Source organism: Bos indicus x Bos taurus, chromosome 1 (assembly GCF_003369695.1).
Source record: "Bos indicus x Bos taurus breed Angus x Brahman F1 hybrid chromosome 1, Bos_hybrid_MaternalHap_v2.0, whole genome shotgun sequence".
NCBI classification, from domain to species: Eukaryota; Metazoa; Chordata; class Mammalia; order Artiodactyla; family Bovidae; genus Bos; species Bos indicus x Bos taurus.
In genome coordinates this window covers 96,904,349-96,921,853 of record NC_040076.1, presented here as the reverse complement: position 1 = coordinate 96,921,853, position 17,505 = coordinate 96,904,349, and the positions used below count along the sequence as shown (strand labels likewise).

The 17,505-nt window shown below is 39.8% G+C and overlaps 1 protein-coding gene across 1 annotated transcript; it reads left to right on the top strand.

Moving 5' to 3' along the window:
• The first annotated feature begins 1,613 nt into the window (after nucleotides 1–1,613).
• SAMD7 (sterile alpha motif domain containing 7) lies at nucleotides 1,614–16,200 on the top strand. The gene is made up of 7 exons (XM_027552295.1): nucleotides 1,614–1,699; nucleotides 2,954–3,078; nucleotides 6,543–6,621; nucleotides 7,878–8,506; nucleotides 9,487–9,608; nucleotides 12,170–12,280; nucleotides 16,024–16,200. The coding sequence occupies exons 1-7, from the start codon at nucleotides 1,614–1,616 to the stop codon at nucleotides 16,198–16,200; spliced, it is 1,329 nt and encodes a 442-aa protein (XP_027408096.1).
• The last annotated feature ends 1,305 nt before the right edge of the window (nucleotides 16,201–17,505 follow it).

Below are 17,505 nucleotides of genomic sequence, written 5' to 3'. Positions count from 1 at the left end.
AGCCTTTATTAAAATTACTTTTCCAAAAACTGGAAGAGCCCACTACACCCCGGCCACTTAGTACCAACTGAGCAGCCTGGCTTAGGCCATTGTTCTTTTGTATAATGAACTATGGGGAAAACGATGGCTGTGCACCAAACCTCAGATATGGAGGATCCAAGCCACGGAACAGCGTCCTCACCAAAGATGCAAGCCCACAGCTGATACACCTGGCCTGTGTTCTTTCCTGGCATCTCACCCTGGCTGGCAGGCATCTGGCAGATATTTGTATCCTGAGTCTGACTGGTCACTACCCTGAGGCCACTGTCAGAGAGGAAATTATATTGGCCTCCCAGATACACAATGAAAATAAATCCACATAAAGAACTTTTGAAAAAATTTATGAATGGTGAAAGTCAATGTTAAGTGACCTATGGACTTGAATTTCCAATTTGATCAGTAGGTTTAGATCTAGAAAAGAAGCCGAAGAAGTGATTGCTTACTTGCATGCAAGCGTGCTAGGTCACTTCAGTCGTGTTTGACTCTTTGCAACCCCATGGACTGTAGCCCGCCAGGCTCCTCTGTCCATGGGATCTCCAGGCAAGAACACTGGAGTGGGTTGCCATGCCCTCCTCCAGGGGATCTTCCCAACCCAGGGATCAAACACACCTCTCTTGTGTCTCTTGCATTGGCAGGCGGATTCTTTACCACTAGCACTAGCCCGACCTGGGAAGCCCCAATTGCCTACTTAAATACCATGTTATTTTTAGTTTTGGAATCATGTGAATGTATTAACTATTTTAAAAATTAAATATATGCACGAGAAAGAGAAAAAGAAACATCACTACTTTGAAAAGTTAAAACATTTTCTTCCTAATTTCCTTTTTTTTTTTTCAAAAACAGTTGTCTATCTCAATATTTTAAAAAGTAACAATTGAGGATGAAGAAGCTAAAGTGACTTGTTTGACTAGCACTCTTTTAATATTTTAAATTATTCAAAGAATGTTAATAATTAAGAAAATATAAGACAAAATTTTATCTCTTTTACAATGGTCACATTTTCTGATCACTAGGTTGTAGATAAAGTTATGAAAGCTTGTGTTTATATATTATATGTTTGGATATAACTTGTTTTAGTTAGACACAGTCTCGTGAAATCAGCCTCTATTCACTTTAATTAGATGTATTTTGGGGCCTTTAGGAAGATTTTCCTCCTCTCTTCTGTTTTAATCTTTTCAAATTTAACATATGGGAGCATACATTTGTGCCTCAAGAAGTATAGAAATCAAAATGAGTTGTAATAAAAGAAAATGGTATTTCTGGAATCTTGCAAAACTGGTTTAATTTTATTACTGGTCGTCGTATAGTATGGTATTTGTGGACTCTCCAACAAATTCCAAGGCCACACAGAGTTCAACAATTGTATCTGGGTGCTTACAATCGAGGGGTTTTTGTGTAACTGAAAGCTCGGTGTAGCTAGTCTTCCCAAGTATTGGGAAAATACAAAAGGTGTTCATCATTTCAAGAAGAATTCAGTCTGCCAAAAAATGGAGGTCTATGTGAACATATCTATCTTTTATTTATTTTTTTTAGAACTCCATCAGTGGCGAGAGATATTGATGATAAATCCAATGATGGCCATGAACCCTTTACTGCCAGCATCAGGGCAGCAGAGAATTCCAGTGATTCCCTCACCATTTGAACCTCCAAGTGTGGATAGGTATTCCTCTCCAATGTGATATTCTGGTCTAAGGAGAAAATGGACGTTACTAAGTTTTCAAACGCTTTAACCTCAGTGTTGTCTTATAGTCTAATGTTATCTCAAGGAACTGTGGTGTAGAAAGTCTGGGGGCCACATCTTCAACAAAGTTCCCATCACTTACCCTCTGAAGCCTCTTTGACACCATCTCTCAGTAAATAGCTAATGAGCACCTGCCATGTGAAAGGCTTTGCATAGGTACAAATGTGGATGGGTAGTGCGCTAGGGCTGCCATAACAAAATATCACAGACTGGGTGGCTTAATTTTATGTCTCACAGTTCTAGAGGCTAAAAGTCCTAGATCAAGGTGCCGGCAGGTTTGGTTTCTCCCAAAGCTTCCCTCCTCAGCTTGCAGACTAGGCTGCCTTTTCACTGTGTTCCCACATGCCTTTTTTTCTGTATGGCAAGCACTTCTGGTGTCTCTTCTCTTTCTTATAAGGATACCAGTCCTACTGGGTAAGGGCTGCACCCTTATGACTTCATTTAATTCTAATTACCTCCTTAAAGGTCCTATCTCCAAAACAGAGTCACATGGGGTGATTAGGACTTCTAACATGTGGATTTTGGAAGGGGACACAATTCAGTCCCTAACAGTGTGATATCCTAGGTTTCCTGTGATGGAAGAAATCTTTCTTTGCAATAAAAGTGAAATTATCAGTATTTTGGTTATACATTCTGGCACCTTCCTATTTTCTTTTCTTTTGGATATATATTCTGGAATCTGGGGAGGAAGTAAAATTCATTATTATACTTGTTCACAGGGCATGAACAATAGAGTTGGATTTCTAGAGACCACTGAAGTTTGGTAAATCATCCGTCCAGGTAGTGACTGATTCCAGATGGCAAAACTCAAGCCAGAGTGTGTTCATCAAATGAGGAAAGACTGTTATGGTCAAGAACAGTATATAGTCATGAAAAACCAAAGATTGGTATTGCTTTGGTTCGATCATTTTTTCCCTAACATCCCTAAAACTTTCCTGCTTTCTCTGTTATGTTGTCAGGTGAGTCAGCCCTTCCCTACTAGAGTCCTGCCTCCCCATTTTTCTTATTATATTTCTTCTTAAGCCAATAGAGATTGCAGGACTTTCATTCTTCATTTGGGGAAGAAATGATAGAATCCCATATGGCAATTAAAAAAAAAAGCTCACTGCCTATGCAATGGAAACTTTGTACAAATCCATTTTCATTTTATCTATTTTGTATCTTTTTCCTTAGAGATTTATTGCCTCCTACTGTAGCACCAGCTGACCCAAGACAGTTTTGTATTCCTTCCCAGTTTGGATCTTCAGCTCTAGCAAATGCAAATACGCCAAACTTGCTGTCCAATCGTGTCTATTCAGGTATGAGAAACTGATGTCTCTCATCTCTGGAACCACTGTGAACTGAATTGCTGCATTAAGCTTGCCATGAAATTTATTGCTAAATTTTGGAGGCGAAACTATATGGTGATAATGCTTATAGTTTCTACAATTATTACCTAGGTTTAAATCTTGGCTCCACCACTGTGTAAGTTGCTTAACTCCTCAAACCATCAATTTACTGATGAATAACATGAAAATCTGCAATTAATATCTGTCTTACCTTACAAGGAACTGATGAAGTCATAAGGAGATGAGATCTGAGAGTAAAAGGCCCTGGGGCAGTTTATACTTGGTCTGATAGGCCAGTAAGAACTTGCTTTCTACTTGGGAGAACAGGGAAAGCTCTTGAGGAATCTGAGCAAAGGAATGACATGGTCTGACTTACATTTTACCAGGATCACTCTGGCTGCTGTGTTAGGGACAGACTTGATAGGATTCAAGTTCTGGAGTTAAACTGATGGGAGTTGATGGGCTATTAGAATAGTCAAAAGATGATGATGGCTTGGCCCTGGGTGGTTACAGTAGGAATAGTAAGAAATGGTTTGATTCTGTAAATACTTTGGAGGGAGAAACAACAGGATTTGCTCAGAGTTTAGATATGAGATGTGAGAAGAGGAGAAGTGTTAAGGAAGACATCAAAAATTTTGGCTGAGAAATGGGAGAGGGGGAGTTGCTATTCATTGAGTTGAGGAAGACTGTGAAAGGAAGAGTTTTGGGGTAGGAGAGATAGCACAGGCATTTGCAATGCCTGCCTGACAATCAATAGGAGATGTCCAGAAGGCAGCTGCAGTCTAGAGAGGACATCTGGAGATAACCTGGAAATATAATTTTGGAAATCATCAGTATATATGAGACTCGATGAGATCATTTGTAAAGTGAGTTAAAAAGGATGAGTTAGAAGTTAAAAGGATGACCCCGAGGACACACCAACAGGATCTAGAAGATGAAGAGAGATATAGAAGGAGCAACCAGTGGGGTGGGAGAAAACCCAGGAAGGATAGAGGCCTGGAAGCCAAGAGAAGAAAGTGCTTTTAAGGAAAGAGTAAGCAATTGTGTCAAGCATGCAGCTCAGAGATCAAGTAAGATGAGGACCAAGAATATATGATTAGACGTGGCTTTGCGGAGGTCATTAATTATCTAAATAGGAGCAATTTCAGCATAGTGTCAACAAGAACATGAATGTGGGGCTCCAGAGAGAATAAGAGGTGAGAATTTCCTCACAAGTTTGAAGATGAAACTGATGCATCTTATCTTCTCAAAACTGTATTCAATGAGTTTCTGTTTGCCCTGGTTCTCCAATTCCAACAACTTTTGATAGGAGTAATGTGAGTAAAAAGCCTGAGACAAAAAGAAATATGATTGGTGCCAGGGCCATTGAAGACGCAGGCCTGCCTGGATTTGAGCATATTACATACCACAGTGCATGGATCCACTTTGATGAGTCTGAGCAAGGGCCAGGTCTGCAACTGGACACACCCACTGAGTGTGACAGCCCCAACAGCTGAACCTGGATGGTAGCCCCCTCTGGCAGCAAAAGCCCAGGAAGTACATAGCCCAAAGTTATAGGTAACAGATAAGCAGACCTGTGAAATAGTTGCATTGCTGACCCAGAGAGAGTTTTTTAGTGGTTAAAAATCCAGAAACTGCTAATAGTTGGATACGAACAGGCAGGCTGACAACTTGTCCCAGGTACAGAGGTCAGTCTCCTACCCCAAGGCTGATGTGTCAGAGAACAAGCAAGAGCAAGGTAGGGCCTCAGTCCTATAGAAAATGAGCTACTAAGTTAAGTTAGCAAAAGAGAAATTGAGACAGGAATCAATTCAAAAATTGGGATGTTAGGTAAAGAGTGTGTTATTACAACTGGACTACACTAAATTTGATGTCAACTATTTAAGAAAGAAAAAGAAACTTGAAATAGATTTGATGAGTCCAGATTTTACAGGATGCTAAAGTCTAGGTGATGAGACCTGTGCCCTCTGCACTGGTCTTTTTACATGACGTTCTCTGCATCCTTGGGGATTAGCCCATGGGTTGGCAATTTCATGCTTGCCTGCTATCTCTAGGAGCATATCTTGAAACCACTGAACTACAAAAACATAGAGTTTTAGAGTCAGAAGAAGCTTTAGAGGTTATGTCATCTAGCCTCTGAATTTTACAACTGAGAAAGAATCTCATAAAAATAGATAGAGTATGGTGTACTTCAAGATAGGTTATTATTAACAGGAGTTTAAAGAGCTCTGCTAGCTTGGTGCAAGGCAAATATAAAATCTGTTCTAGCCTTCATGATACTAGCCCTCTTGTTGGGAAGAACAGATTTATACATGAAAAACTATCATTGAACAAAACTATGTATATCAGTGTCATTTGTGTGTCTGTTGTTGTTAGAGTGTGGTCTGTAGACCTATGCTGGTCTGAGAAGTGTTTGAACAATAAATGCATAGACAGAAAGGTTTAGAAACTTTCACAGCCATTTGACAGGGTAATTTTATGTCTATTAATCTGATCATTTCAAATTGTGCTTGTGTTCATTCTTGTTTTCATTTCAATTTTCTAAAACATCATTTATGTATTTTTAAAGAGTCCATGATGGGTTGGAAATTTTAAAAGAAAAAAATAATCCTTCACCATGGATTATTTGAGAAGCACCAGCATAGACTCTAAATGTGTTAGGAATCCAGAGAAAGAAAAAAGAAAAAATCAGTGTAAGCATGAAGTTACCAGGCAAGAATAGAGCCTTGAATTCTGATGAAGCTGTCATTATTTCAAGACGTTTTGAAAGGTTGACACAAAGAACGTAATTGCTGTTCAACTCCATTGAAATTGTTTTGTAAAAAGTATTTGCCTCAGCTGCACCGAAAAGTCAACATGGAGAACTTCGTATTTTATCCCCTTAAATCACTGTATTTATTTCCAGGGATTTCAGTACATCAGGAAGCATTTAGTTACTTTTTTTTTTTAAGTCAACTAATTCTTCTTGCACCCCCCAAAAAAACCACAAAACAGTCATCAATTTTTACTTCGAAAGCAAGTAGTCAAGAGATCCATAGTTAATTTCATCTTTTTCCTTTTGAAGTATGGTTGGAAAACATTGCCAGTTATGAGACCCATACTTAAAGAAAAAAAATTATCTGGGGGATTTCCTGGCAGTCCAGTGGTTAGGACACAGTGCTTTCATTGCAGGACCCCTGGTTCAGTATCAGGGAAATAAGATCCTGCAAGCCATACAGTACAGCCGCTCCCCCCAAAATTATTTAGTGTTATCATGCCGTCACCAAAGTGACTCTAAGATGCTGACAGTCATGAATTGACATCATTTCCAACATTGTGCTCAGTTGGTAGTTTTTTGCAGATACTGTTTTAAATCATTATATTTTCTTTTTATTATCTTCAAGTGGATATTTTTAATTTGTTCATGGGGTGGGATGGTGGTTTTCTTGTTTAAGGTTGGGGCATTTTGCCACCTGAATCCGTAAAGGCAATGGCTAGAAGAAATGAAATGATTCAAAGGCAGCATACTGCCAGGTAATGTAACAATCTTGTTTTAATTATTTTCTATTCACTCACTTGTCTGTGTATTCATTTAATATAAATACACATATATGTTATTTATATACTTTTTTATATATTCATTCATTTATTATATTTGTATACTGTTGTTTTTGTATATGTTGTTACATTTGTGTATATGTCATTGTTGTTTAGTCGCTCAGTTGTGTCTGACTCTTTGTGACCCCATGGGCTACAGCCTGCCAAGCTCCTCTGTCCGTGGGATTTTCTAGGCAAGAATACTGGTGTGGGTTGCCATTTCCTTCTCCGGGGGTTTGTGTATGTATATTCACTGATTATATACATATACACACACATTCTGATTACTTTCAAAAAGTATTTCAGGAATACTACAAAAAGAGACATATACAAACATGTACACGGGTTGGTTAAAGATAAAAGCAAGATTAGAGATTACACAGTGAAGCTAACTTTATAGATCATAATAATCAGTCGATGTCTCATAATTAAATGCCTACCTATGATTCTTTTGAAATTCATATTGGCAATGCTGTCTTAAATTACTTCAATTCTGCCTGAAGATAGGAGTCAAGCTTGCCAATCCCACTTCAAACTATGCCATCAGAGCCCAGACAGCCCCTCATTAGCCTAAAAGCAGCCTTCAGCAATCAGGAGAAGACAGTAATAATGACCAGCATTTGGCTGTGGGTGAGAAAAGACATCAGAGTCAACTTTCTCATCAGTGGGCACTAAGGGGTTCAGGTGATGACCAATAAGCAAAGTAAAGTAAGCAAAATTGCCAACAAACCTTCCACTCCTCCTCCTTTCCCCTATCCTTACCATGTCATTAATTTTAGCAGTTGAGACCCACTGCATTTCTTGAGTCTCACTAAAATTGTACTGCAACATTTAAAACCTTCTTCCCAGGACTTTAGTTTCTTTGAGGATTAATCTCTGGCAAGAAACTACTCTGTGTTGTGTTCTCCCCATCCCTGCTAACACTGCCTTATCCAGTAGAGATAATGTTCTAAAGACCGGCCTTGGACTTCCACTGTGAGACTTAGCCAAACCTTTCATCCTCTGATCTTACTCTAAACTCTCCCTCCAATGGCTTTCAGGGAGATTTGTGTTTATGCCCAACAAACTTCAGAAAAATGGCCTAAAGACTTACAGGAAAACCAGAGGTACTACATTAGGGAAGGCAGAGGGCCATTAAAAGTATTTTTCTAATGGTTTTCTTGGGTTTATACAATATTTTGTTTTGTTTTTAGGATGGAAATGGAAATGCATGCCATTTACCAGCAAAGGAGAATAGAAAAAGTTAATTCTAAAGGACTAGCAGGCCTAGGGATCCCATTCATTTATGGCTCCAGTATCCCTGTGGGCCCAGCCACCTACCATGGCAGGGGCACGCTCCCAGCCAGTGACCTGCACCTTCACAGAAGCACCCTGAGAAACCTTCAGGGAAACCCCATGATAGTGGCAACTGGTCCACGCTTTACAGACAACTGGGGGCAAAAATGTCGTCGTCTCAGGAGAGGTACCGGGAGTCAGAAAGTTCTAGACAGTGACACTGAGAGTTCTAAAAGTCAAGTAGAAGAGAAGCCCCTAGGCCAAGCCCATGCAGTTCTCTATGAAGAGAACGAGTATACAAAAGACCCAGAAATGGAGGCTCTGGACAATCACACGTTGGGTGAAACCAGTGGAAAGCCAACTACAGCTCTTGCTGACACCTGTGGAGAGCTGGAGCCCAGCCACAGAAAGCCCTGGGGAGCTCAGGGAACTCCCCTGGAAGAAAAGGCTTGGGACGAGGGGAAGGAGAAGCCCTCCGAGCATGGTTTGGCAGCCTGTGGAGAAAAGAATGGGGTGTACCCCCCAGCTCGACGATCATCTCAGCCAGGTAGGTGTCCAGAGGCCAATCCTCAGGAACCACAGGTTGTCAGGTCCGTGATATTATTACACAGTGATCTGTGACCATTGTGTTTCTTTTTATCCATCCTACTTAGAATTACCCCCTCTTGAAAAACTTATTACATTAGTTCCAATCAGCCATAACAGTGAAATGTACCTCTTTTTATATATTATTATATAGAGAATTTTCAGTGAAGTCTAGAAAGGTATAAATATGGGGAAGGATGGGAAAACCTACCAGAATGTTTAATTAAAATTTTAATCTGATTTAGTCTCTTCAGCACAAAATAGAGGGGCTTCTTTCTTAGAAGTATGATTCAATCTCCCCTGTATTTAAGTGTAGTAATAGAAAAAACAGACAAACAGAATCTCTTTCAATGTTCATTATTGTTATGATACAGTTTAACCTATAAGTATTAACACACTATCCCCTGCCAAACACACTGAATAGTTTTCTAGAAATTTTTTAGATTAAAAAAATATAAAACCAGAATTTCTTTAGATAAAAATATTTTAAAACACAGGGATTGGGGTATGTGTAATCTAGCCACCACACCAGCTTGTTTCCCTGACAAAGTATTAATTTGCCATTTTGATGAAGATAGAGCTAATTCTTGTATGGCTTAGAGAGCATCATAAATCATGTAACATCATAGAACATGGTGTTAATCTGGAGAATGAAATCTACAGGGTATTTCTATTGAAATCTGAGAGAAGCTGGAACTTTGTTTTTATTTATGATAAGGCAGTCATTAAAGATCCTCTAGAGGAAGAAAAGAAAGGAGACAGCTAAGCTTTTTTAGAAATCATCTCTCAGTAACTCAGTAGCTTTTAAGGGGGTTACATATAGATCTACATCAAGGAGCTGCTCTGTGGTAATACAATATGCGGCAATTAATGTAACTATATATACAACTGTACTCTTAGCTTCACCCTTGCCCACAAAATAATTTCCTTTCCATTTGAAAGGGACACACGTCTTGCTTACAACCAAGGAAAATCTATCTTTGAATGAAGACATTCAGAAATGGACCGTGAACGATGTGTACAACTTCATTAGCGGCCTTCCGGGTTGTTCAGACTATGCTCAGGTGACGTAACGTTTAAATATTTTTTTAAAGTCAATTGACTTCTTTTTTTAAATAAGACATTTTGAAATATACTTCCTTCATAATGAGTTCTAACTTGGTTTTGAACCCAAAGAGCATTCCTAATAATCTCTTCCTTTTTATGTCGTTGGCTCTCCTGAAACAGAAGCCTCTGATTGATGGAGCTTGAGTCATGTGCCCACACTCCAGCTTCAGGGAAAGCTGGGAAAGCCAGTGTCTGGCTTTAGTTTCAGTCTCCTCAAGACTCCTGAGATGCGGGGATTCTCCCAAAATTAGGAGGTTCAAAGGTCAAACATCCAAGAAGAATGAGAGATATCTACTATATGTCCTATTCATCCATGTAGCAAACATTTTGGAGGCATGTACTTCTGTATCACAAGTTTTAGGTACTCGTCATAATAATAGAAATATGTACTTTATTCTAAAAAGGACAAGAAGGAAATACATTTGAAAAGTAGGAAATTAACTATTTTAAAATTCCATTTTTGTGCTAGGGCAATATGTTAAAATGCCTACACATATAATTCAATCTGATAGATAAATACTATTTTTTAAATTATAATGAACTGCTAGGATAGTTGGAAAGTAAAACCAGTATCACTTATCAGTGATAAAAATGGGAAAATCAGAGATAAAAATGGTGGGTTGGCAAGTTTTTGAGGTTTATGTCAATGTTACATTTTCAAGTATATAATTTACTTTTTCAAGTGATTTTAATAACACAATTCCAAGCAACAATGTACCAACTAAATCTGACATCATTATCTTCGGTTTACATATTAAAGGAAAAGAAAGCAAGAAAAGGACATTATGATTTAACTACATTGTAATTAATTGATGTTAGAGATAATTGTTTTCAGATCTTATTTTGTGACATTTTCCTTCAGTGTAATGCTGTTAATTTTTAAATTCTTCTTTTCTTTTCTTTCCTCTTTCTTTCTCCCTTTGTTCTTTTCATGGAACCAATGGAAAAGTCACAGAGTAGTAGTTAAGAGTATAGCTTATGAAAGTACAAGTTCAAACCCCAGCTTTTCCACTCTCTGGACACGTGACCTGGGACAAGTTGCCTCTCTCCTTGGTGTCTCAGTTTTTTCATCTGTAAATGGGGATAATAGTATAATACTTTCTCAAAGTACTATTGTATTAATGAGTGCCTGACACCTTCTAAGTACTCAATATATTCTAATTTCATCATTATATCTGAGGCTTCTAGAGAAAGCAAAATCTCAAGTTACTTATGAGGCAAGTTGTATTCTTCAAGTCACTTATCTTTTGCATACCTGCTAAAAATATTTGTTCTATTTTTTCCTACTCAAGGAGTATAACCTTATTATTTTATTACTAGTCATTAACTGTAGGTAAGTCACTTTTTAAATTTATCTGTGCCACTTATCAAGTGCCACATCAACCACTGGTACAATGGAGTTACAAAATTCTGATAGCCGGAAACATGAAATCCCTTGTATAACGAATGTTACATTGCTGACTTTTGATGGACTGAATCTGTTTGAACTCGCTATTTTTAATCAGTAAGTGATTCACAGTCATATGCAGTTTATAATAACCACTCTTGTAATAAATAATATTACATGCATTTCATACTTTATAATCCCAAATGTTCCCTCGTGGGTACCAAGAAGCCACATAAACTCGAAGACCCCAAACTTTACTGACTCATTATCTCTTACCAACAGGATGTGAGTGCTTCCTTCCCCACCCCTAGGAGTGGCACAATTATTTCTAGGTGTTTCTCAAATGTGTTTAGGATCAAGTCCTGCTCTTGTTTCCTCACTAAAGTTGGTTCCCCTCCCAGAAATTGCTGGTGTTATCAACAGCTCTCACTTGCATTTTCCTCTCCTCCCTTCACTGCTCATCTAAGGCAGGGCACAGAGGCACTGTGTCTGTAAATGTGAGAGTTTGAAATTTGCCTGAAATGGTTTTTACCCATATCCCTTCACTCAGACTATTTGTTCATTCACTGATTTGTCCAGCAAGGACAATTGCACATGTTTTGTACCAGGCACTGCATTACAGATACATCAGTGAGTAAAACATGGGCCTGCCCTCAAATAAGAACTATTCCATGTTGAAATTGAGTTCTATATTGAGAGAATTGGCTGGTTTAGACAGTAAAGAATCTGCATGCAATGCAGGAGATCCGGGTTCAATCCCTGGGTCAGGAAGATCCCCTGGAGAAGGAAATGACAACCCACTCCCATATTCTTGCCTGGGAAATCCCATGGACAGAGGAGCCTGGTGGGCTACAGTCCATGGGGTCACAAAGAGGCAGACACAACTGAGTCACTAACACTTTCATACTTTTCACTTTCATAGAATTGCAATGTACTCCAAGGGTTGTTAAACAACACAAACAACACACCATTGGAGCACAGAAAAGAGAGTAACTGAAAATAAGAAATGTTACAATTTTTGTGTCATCCTCAAGCAGTTCTAATGTTTCCTCCAAAGCTGAAAATCTATATGTAAAACAAGATTTTTTTAAAAAAAAACATTCAAAGTTGACATCTTTTATGTTTAATAAGGTATTTAAAGATCATGCAATTGATGGAGAAACTTTGCCATTACTCACAGAGGAGCATCTTCGAAGTGCTATGGGATTAAAGTTGGGACCAGCACTGAAGATTCAATCACAGGTATGGTGATTTTTCATAACTAAACATGCATTCATGTTATGAAGCCTAAGAGAAATATGTTCCTTTCTTTGGTTGTAATATTAACGATACCTGTCTAACCTCTTTTCTAAACTTTTGCCCTCTATGGGTGTGGACATAACAGAATAAGGGAACCTGAAAGCATCGGATGGGGCATTGTACACAACCCTAAGTTCAGTTGGGAAGGCACCAAGCAAGGGTGTATTGGGCAGTGTTTAATGACCTGCTCTCTTTAAAAAGGAACCCTGATTCAGTGTTTGTCAATTTCTGTAGTGTAAAATACTGCCTCCATGACTGACAATTCCAAATGCAACTGAATACAAGATTTGGAAGAGATGCACAACAGTACCCTATTTTAGACTCCCTTCACCATGTGGATAGCACAGGTGTAAACAACCTCAAAAGCAGTGATGATAATAAACAATTATAGTAAAATAAGTAGATAAAATAATTAAGTTATAAGTTTGGAGCATTTAATATTTTGTTGTTCTTTAGTTGCTAAATCATGTCTGAGTCTTTGGGTGCGACCCCATGGACTATAATGTAGTCTGCCAGGATCCTCTATCCGTGAGATTTCGCAGCAATATTACTGCAGTGGGTTGCCATTTCCTTCTCCAGGGAATCTTCCCAACCTAGAGATTGAACCCACATCTCCTGCACTGCAGGCGGATTCTTTACCACTGAGCCACCTGGGAAGCCTATTTAATATTAATACTTTAGCTTTCTATATAATATATCTAATTGTAACTTTATATAATTTAGTTTTTAATAATGGCATTTTTAGGGTTTCCCTGGTGGCTCAGTGGCAAAGAATTCACCTGCCAATGCAGGAGACATGGGTTCAATCCCTGATCCTGGAAGATCCGACATGCTCTGAAGCAACTAGGCCACAACTATTGAGCTTGTGCTCTGCAGCCCAGGAACCACAACTTCTGAGCCCTTATGCTGCAACTATTGAACCTGTGGGCCTAGAGCCCATGCTCCACAGTAAGATAAACCATCGCAGTGAGAAGCCTGTGCACCGCACCTAGAGAGCAGCCACAAAGACCCAGAACAGCCAATAAATGTGTAATAATGGTATTTTTAACAATTAGCTGGCAAACTTCTTAAAAGTTTAACAGTTGGTCACAAGAGCTGAAATAAGCCATAGCACCCCTTCTCATCACTGCCTCCACTGCTTCATTCTGGCCTAAGGCACCACTGTCTCTCACTGGATCACTGCATTAGCCTTCCAACTCTTCTTCCTGTTCTGCCCCTGCCCACCCAGAGCCTATTCACACAACAGTAAAGAATGATTCTTCTAATACATGACAGATCATGTCACTCTTCTGCAGTAGCTTCCCATCTCTTTCAAAGTCATATATTATTTGCACTCCTCCCCACCCGTCACCACCCTTGCCTTCCTGACCTCATCTTGACATCTCTCTCCATCAGTTACTGCTTTTGCCATTCACCTCTGGATGCTATTTGAACATCTAGGCAGGCTCCACCTTAGCACATCTCTCTCTGGCTGTGGTGCTTCCCCCACCCCCCAGACAGCCTCATGCTTTGCTCCCTTCATCTTTGCTCCACTCTCCCATCTCGAAGAGGTTTGTGTGGTTCATGCTACTTAAAATTGCACACAGCCCAGCCCCATACATCCTCCTGCCATCCCTTTTTCTGCTCTTCTCTTTTCCCCCATAGCACTTATCACCTTCAATCACACAATATAGTTTACTCATTTATAACCTTTATATTTATTTTTTCTTTCTCTCTGACCCCACTAGAATGTAAGCTCAATTAGAGCAGAGATCTTTATCTGTTTTGTTGACTGAATAATCTCAGAATGTGCAAAACCCATAATAGGTCAATAATTATTTGTTGAAAGAACGAGTTTCCTAAAATCGAAACCAAGAAGCCTCAAATAATTGTTTCAGAATTTATATGGTACTCTACCTATTTACAATACATATTCAGACCAGGTACTGAGTTTCTAAAATGTCCTTCAAAAACCATTTTTATTTATCTAAACTTTTTAGGGTAAAGAAGTTCTTTATTTCTAATGGAAATACTTTAAGGTTTCCATTGGTGGTGTTTTTTTCAACTTCTTATTCTGGAATAACTGTAGATACAGAAAAGTTGTGAATAGAGTGCAGAGAGTTCACCTAGTTTTTCCCAGTGTTAACATCTTACATAACATGGCACATTTGTCAAAGCTAAGAAATTAACATTGGTACAATATGATATTCACTTTTAAGTAATTTTTCTTTAGTGAGGACACTATATCTCTTGGAATACTTACAAAAATATTGGACAGTTCTTTTTCCTCAAATCAGATTTTCTTTGCTTTGATTTATCACTTTGGTTGGGTTTTTGTTTTGTTTTTGTTTTGGGGTGTTTTTTTGGTTTTTTGTCTTTATAGCGTGGCTGACCCCAAGTCATTCTTAATCTTCTCCTCACTTGCTGTTAACATTACCCCTCTATATCATTTTCATGAGGCTGTAGTCATTTCTTCTGCTCCTGATATATGTAAATGCCTCCATGCAGGCCAACTGAGCTGTTACATCCCAGGCTCCATCTCCCAGTGTAACAAGGCAGGGCTACCACAGAAGCTGTGGGGAAAGGGGAAAGGGAGGGGGGAGATCCCACTGATGCCAGATGTTCAACCAAATAGAGCAGTTACAGAGTCCTTGGGATTGGGATTGCCCAGGGGTCCAACTGAAACAGGAAAAGTGAAAGGTTCTGAGCAACATCTGAAAGTCCCAGAAGGTGAGCAAGCAGGAGTGCATCTCAATTTCCAAAATGGGCATCAAGGGCAAAATTCCATTTCAGCAAGAACTGCTAAGAAGGAGGAAACCCACACTTCAGAACAGAAACCTAGGAGATCGACCTGGACTGAGCACACAAGGAGAGGGGTAGGAGAAGAAAACACTGGAATTTGAGAACTCAGATATTATTAAAATGGAGGGAGCTTGGTGTTTGAGTTACAGCAATGTGAACAATATAGAAATCTCCTGGGTCCCCCTCAGGGTCAGGTTTGTGCACAAGCACACTGGTTAGTACCAGGCACCAAGATCCAAGGGCTTCCCTGGTGACTCAGGGATAAAATATCTGCCTGCAAATGCAGGAGACTTGGGTTTGATCCCTGGGTCAGGAAGATCCCCTGGAGAAGGAAATGGCAGCCCACTCCGATATTCTTGCCTAAAGAATCCCATGGACAGAAGAGTCTGGCTGGCTTCTGTCCATGGGGTCTCAAAAGAGTCAGACACAACTGAGCAACTGAGCACGTACTAAGTCCCAGAGCCACCTTATTTAATGTCTCAAAACAAAGCCCACTGAAGGCCAGCTGTGTGCTGAGGTTCTAAACAGTTTCAGCCCCAGCCAGAGAAGGATGGGCTGGGTGCTGGTGATGGTGGAGTCTGGTGTCTGTGGGAACTCTTGTGGAACCCCTGGAAAAGGGAAAGCTGGGGGAATGCTGGGCGAAATAATCATGTGTGCTGATGAACTGCAGCAGGACCAAGAACAGGAATTGGTAAGTTCCTACCATCTCGATACCCAGTTTTACATCTCAAACACTATAATTCTGGAAGAAAAAGCCCGCCATATCCTAGAATTGTGTCCTCCACAATTGTGTAGATGCCCTATGCCTGAAATTACCTCAGCCTGCCTGCCACCTGTGTCTTTGAAGAATATGCTGAGTTATTGAATGGATTCATAGATTTAATTACTATATTTTGTCTTCAAAGGTATCTCAACATGTGGAAAGTATGTTCTACAAGAAAAGTCTTTCATTTCCTACCCACACAAAACAAGCATTCAATCAACCAACAGATACAAACCCTCTTTTGGATTTTAACTCCTGGAGTGATACATTGGACATTCCTTGTTCCCAGAATATGATCGTTCCTAAAGGAACTGAGTGAGATAATATGAGAAATTAAAACCCTCCTGGAGCAAGAACAGTCTTAATTGTTTCTCAAAAATCTCTAGGATATTCTGAAAGGTGTGTAAGAATTTCCCAGGACCAGATGGAGGCTGAGAGAGAGAGAAAGCCTGTCCACCTGAGCTGTCCCAGAGGGGTCCTTTCTCAGGCTTCAAGGAGTGACCTCAGCTTCAAAGTGTGTGCATGTGTGCATGTTAAGTCACTTTCAACTCTTTGTGACCTTATGGACTGTAGTCTACCATGCTCCTTGGCCCATGGGGATTCTCTAGGCAGGAATACTGGAGTGAGTTGCCATGCCCTCCTCCAGGGAATCTTCCTGACCCAACGATCGAACCCCCATTTCAGGTCTCTTGCATTGGCAGGTGGGTTCTTTACCACTAGCACCACCCACCTGGGAAGCCCTCAGCACAAAGTAGCTGGTGTGTGTTAGTCGCTCAGTCATGCCTGACTCTTTGCAACCCCATGGACTACAGCCCACCAAGCTCCTCTGTCCACGGGATTTTCCAAGCAGGGATACTGGAGTGGGTTGCCATTTCCTTCTCCAGGGGATCTTCCCAACCCAGGGATCGAACCCAGGTCTCCTGCACTACAGGCAGATTCTTTACCATCTGAGCTACGAAGGAAGCCTGACCACGATGAAATCGTTTTTGGTGACCACCAAAACTATGGAAGAGAGGCTTATACTTGACGTACAACTGTACTTGACATACAAGTTGGAGTTTTCCAGCTGAGATTTAACCCACTAAAAAATGTGTGGCAAAGAACAAAGAAGACAGAAACGTAGATATAAAAGTGCTCAAACTCTAAACCACTACTCAATTACCAGCTATTAGTCAACAATTCAGTCCTATTATTTAGAGCGAAGCTTCTGGTCATCATCTTTGTGTTCAATCAACAAAATCTAACAACCAAAATTTAAAAATTAAAGGAAATACTAAAATATATCAAGTTACCTCATAGCAAGCATCAGAATCTAGACACGTGTAAACATTCTGCTGGATAGTTAACATGTTCTGCAGCAACACTCTCCAGTGAGACTCCCTGACAGGAGGCTGCTTTCAAAATGAAGGAGAGACTTTAGAAACATCAAGAAAGCTACAGTTGAGTGTTTCCAGGAGGAAATCTGTGCAACAGCCAGAAGAACTGACTCTGAAAAAAAAAAAAAAAAGAGCTCCTTTACTGGTTTCCCATCCCCTAACCCAGAGAGAGACAAAGGCAACCCAATGGAGCCAGAAGAAGCCAGAAGAGCAGGTGTAGAGGAACCTACACCTCTACAGACTCCCAC

Coding starts and splice junctions, on each gene's coding strand:
- SAMD7 (XM_027552295.1), top strand. CDS start 1,614: ATGGCCATGAACCCTTTACTGCCAGCATCAGGGCAGCAGAGAATTCCA. Junction 3,079..6,542: donor GTCCAATCGTGTCTATTCAG/GTATGAGAAACT, acceptor TTCTTGTTTAAG/GTTGGGGCATTTTGCCACCT. Junction 6,622..7,877: donor CAAAGGCAGCATACTGCCAG/GTAATGTAACAA, acceptor TTTTGTTTTTAG/GATGGAAATGGAAATGCATG.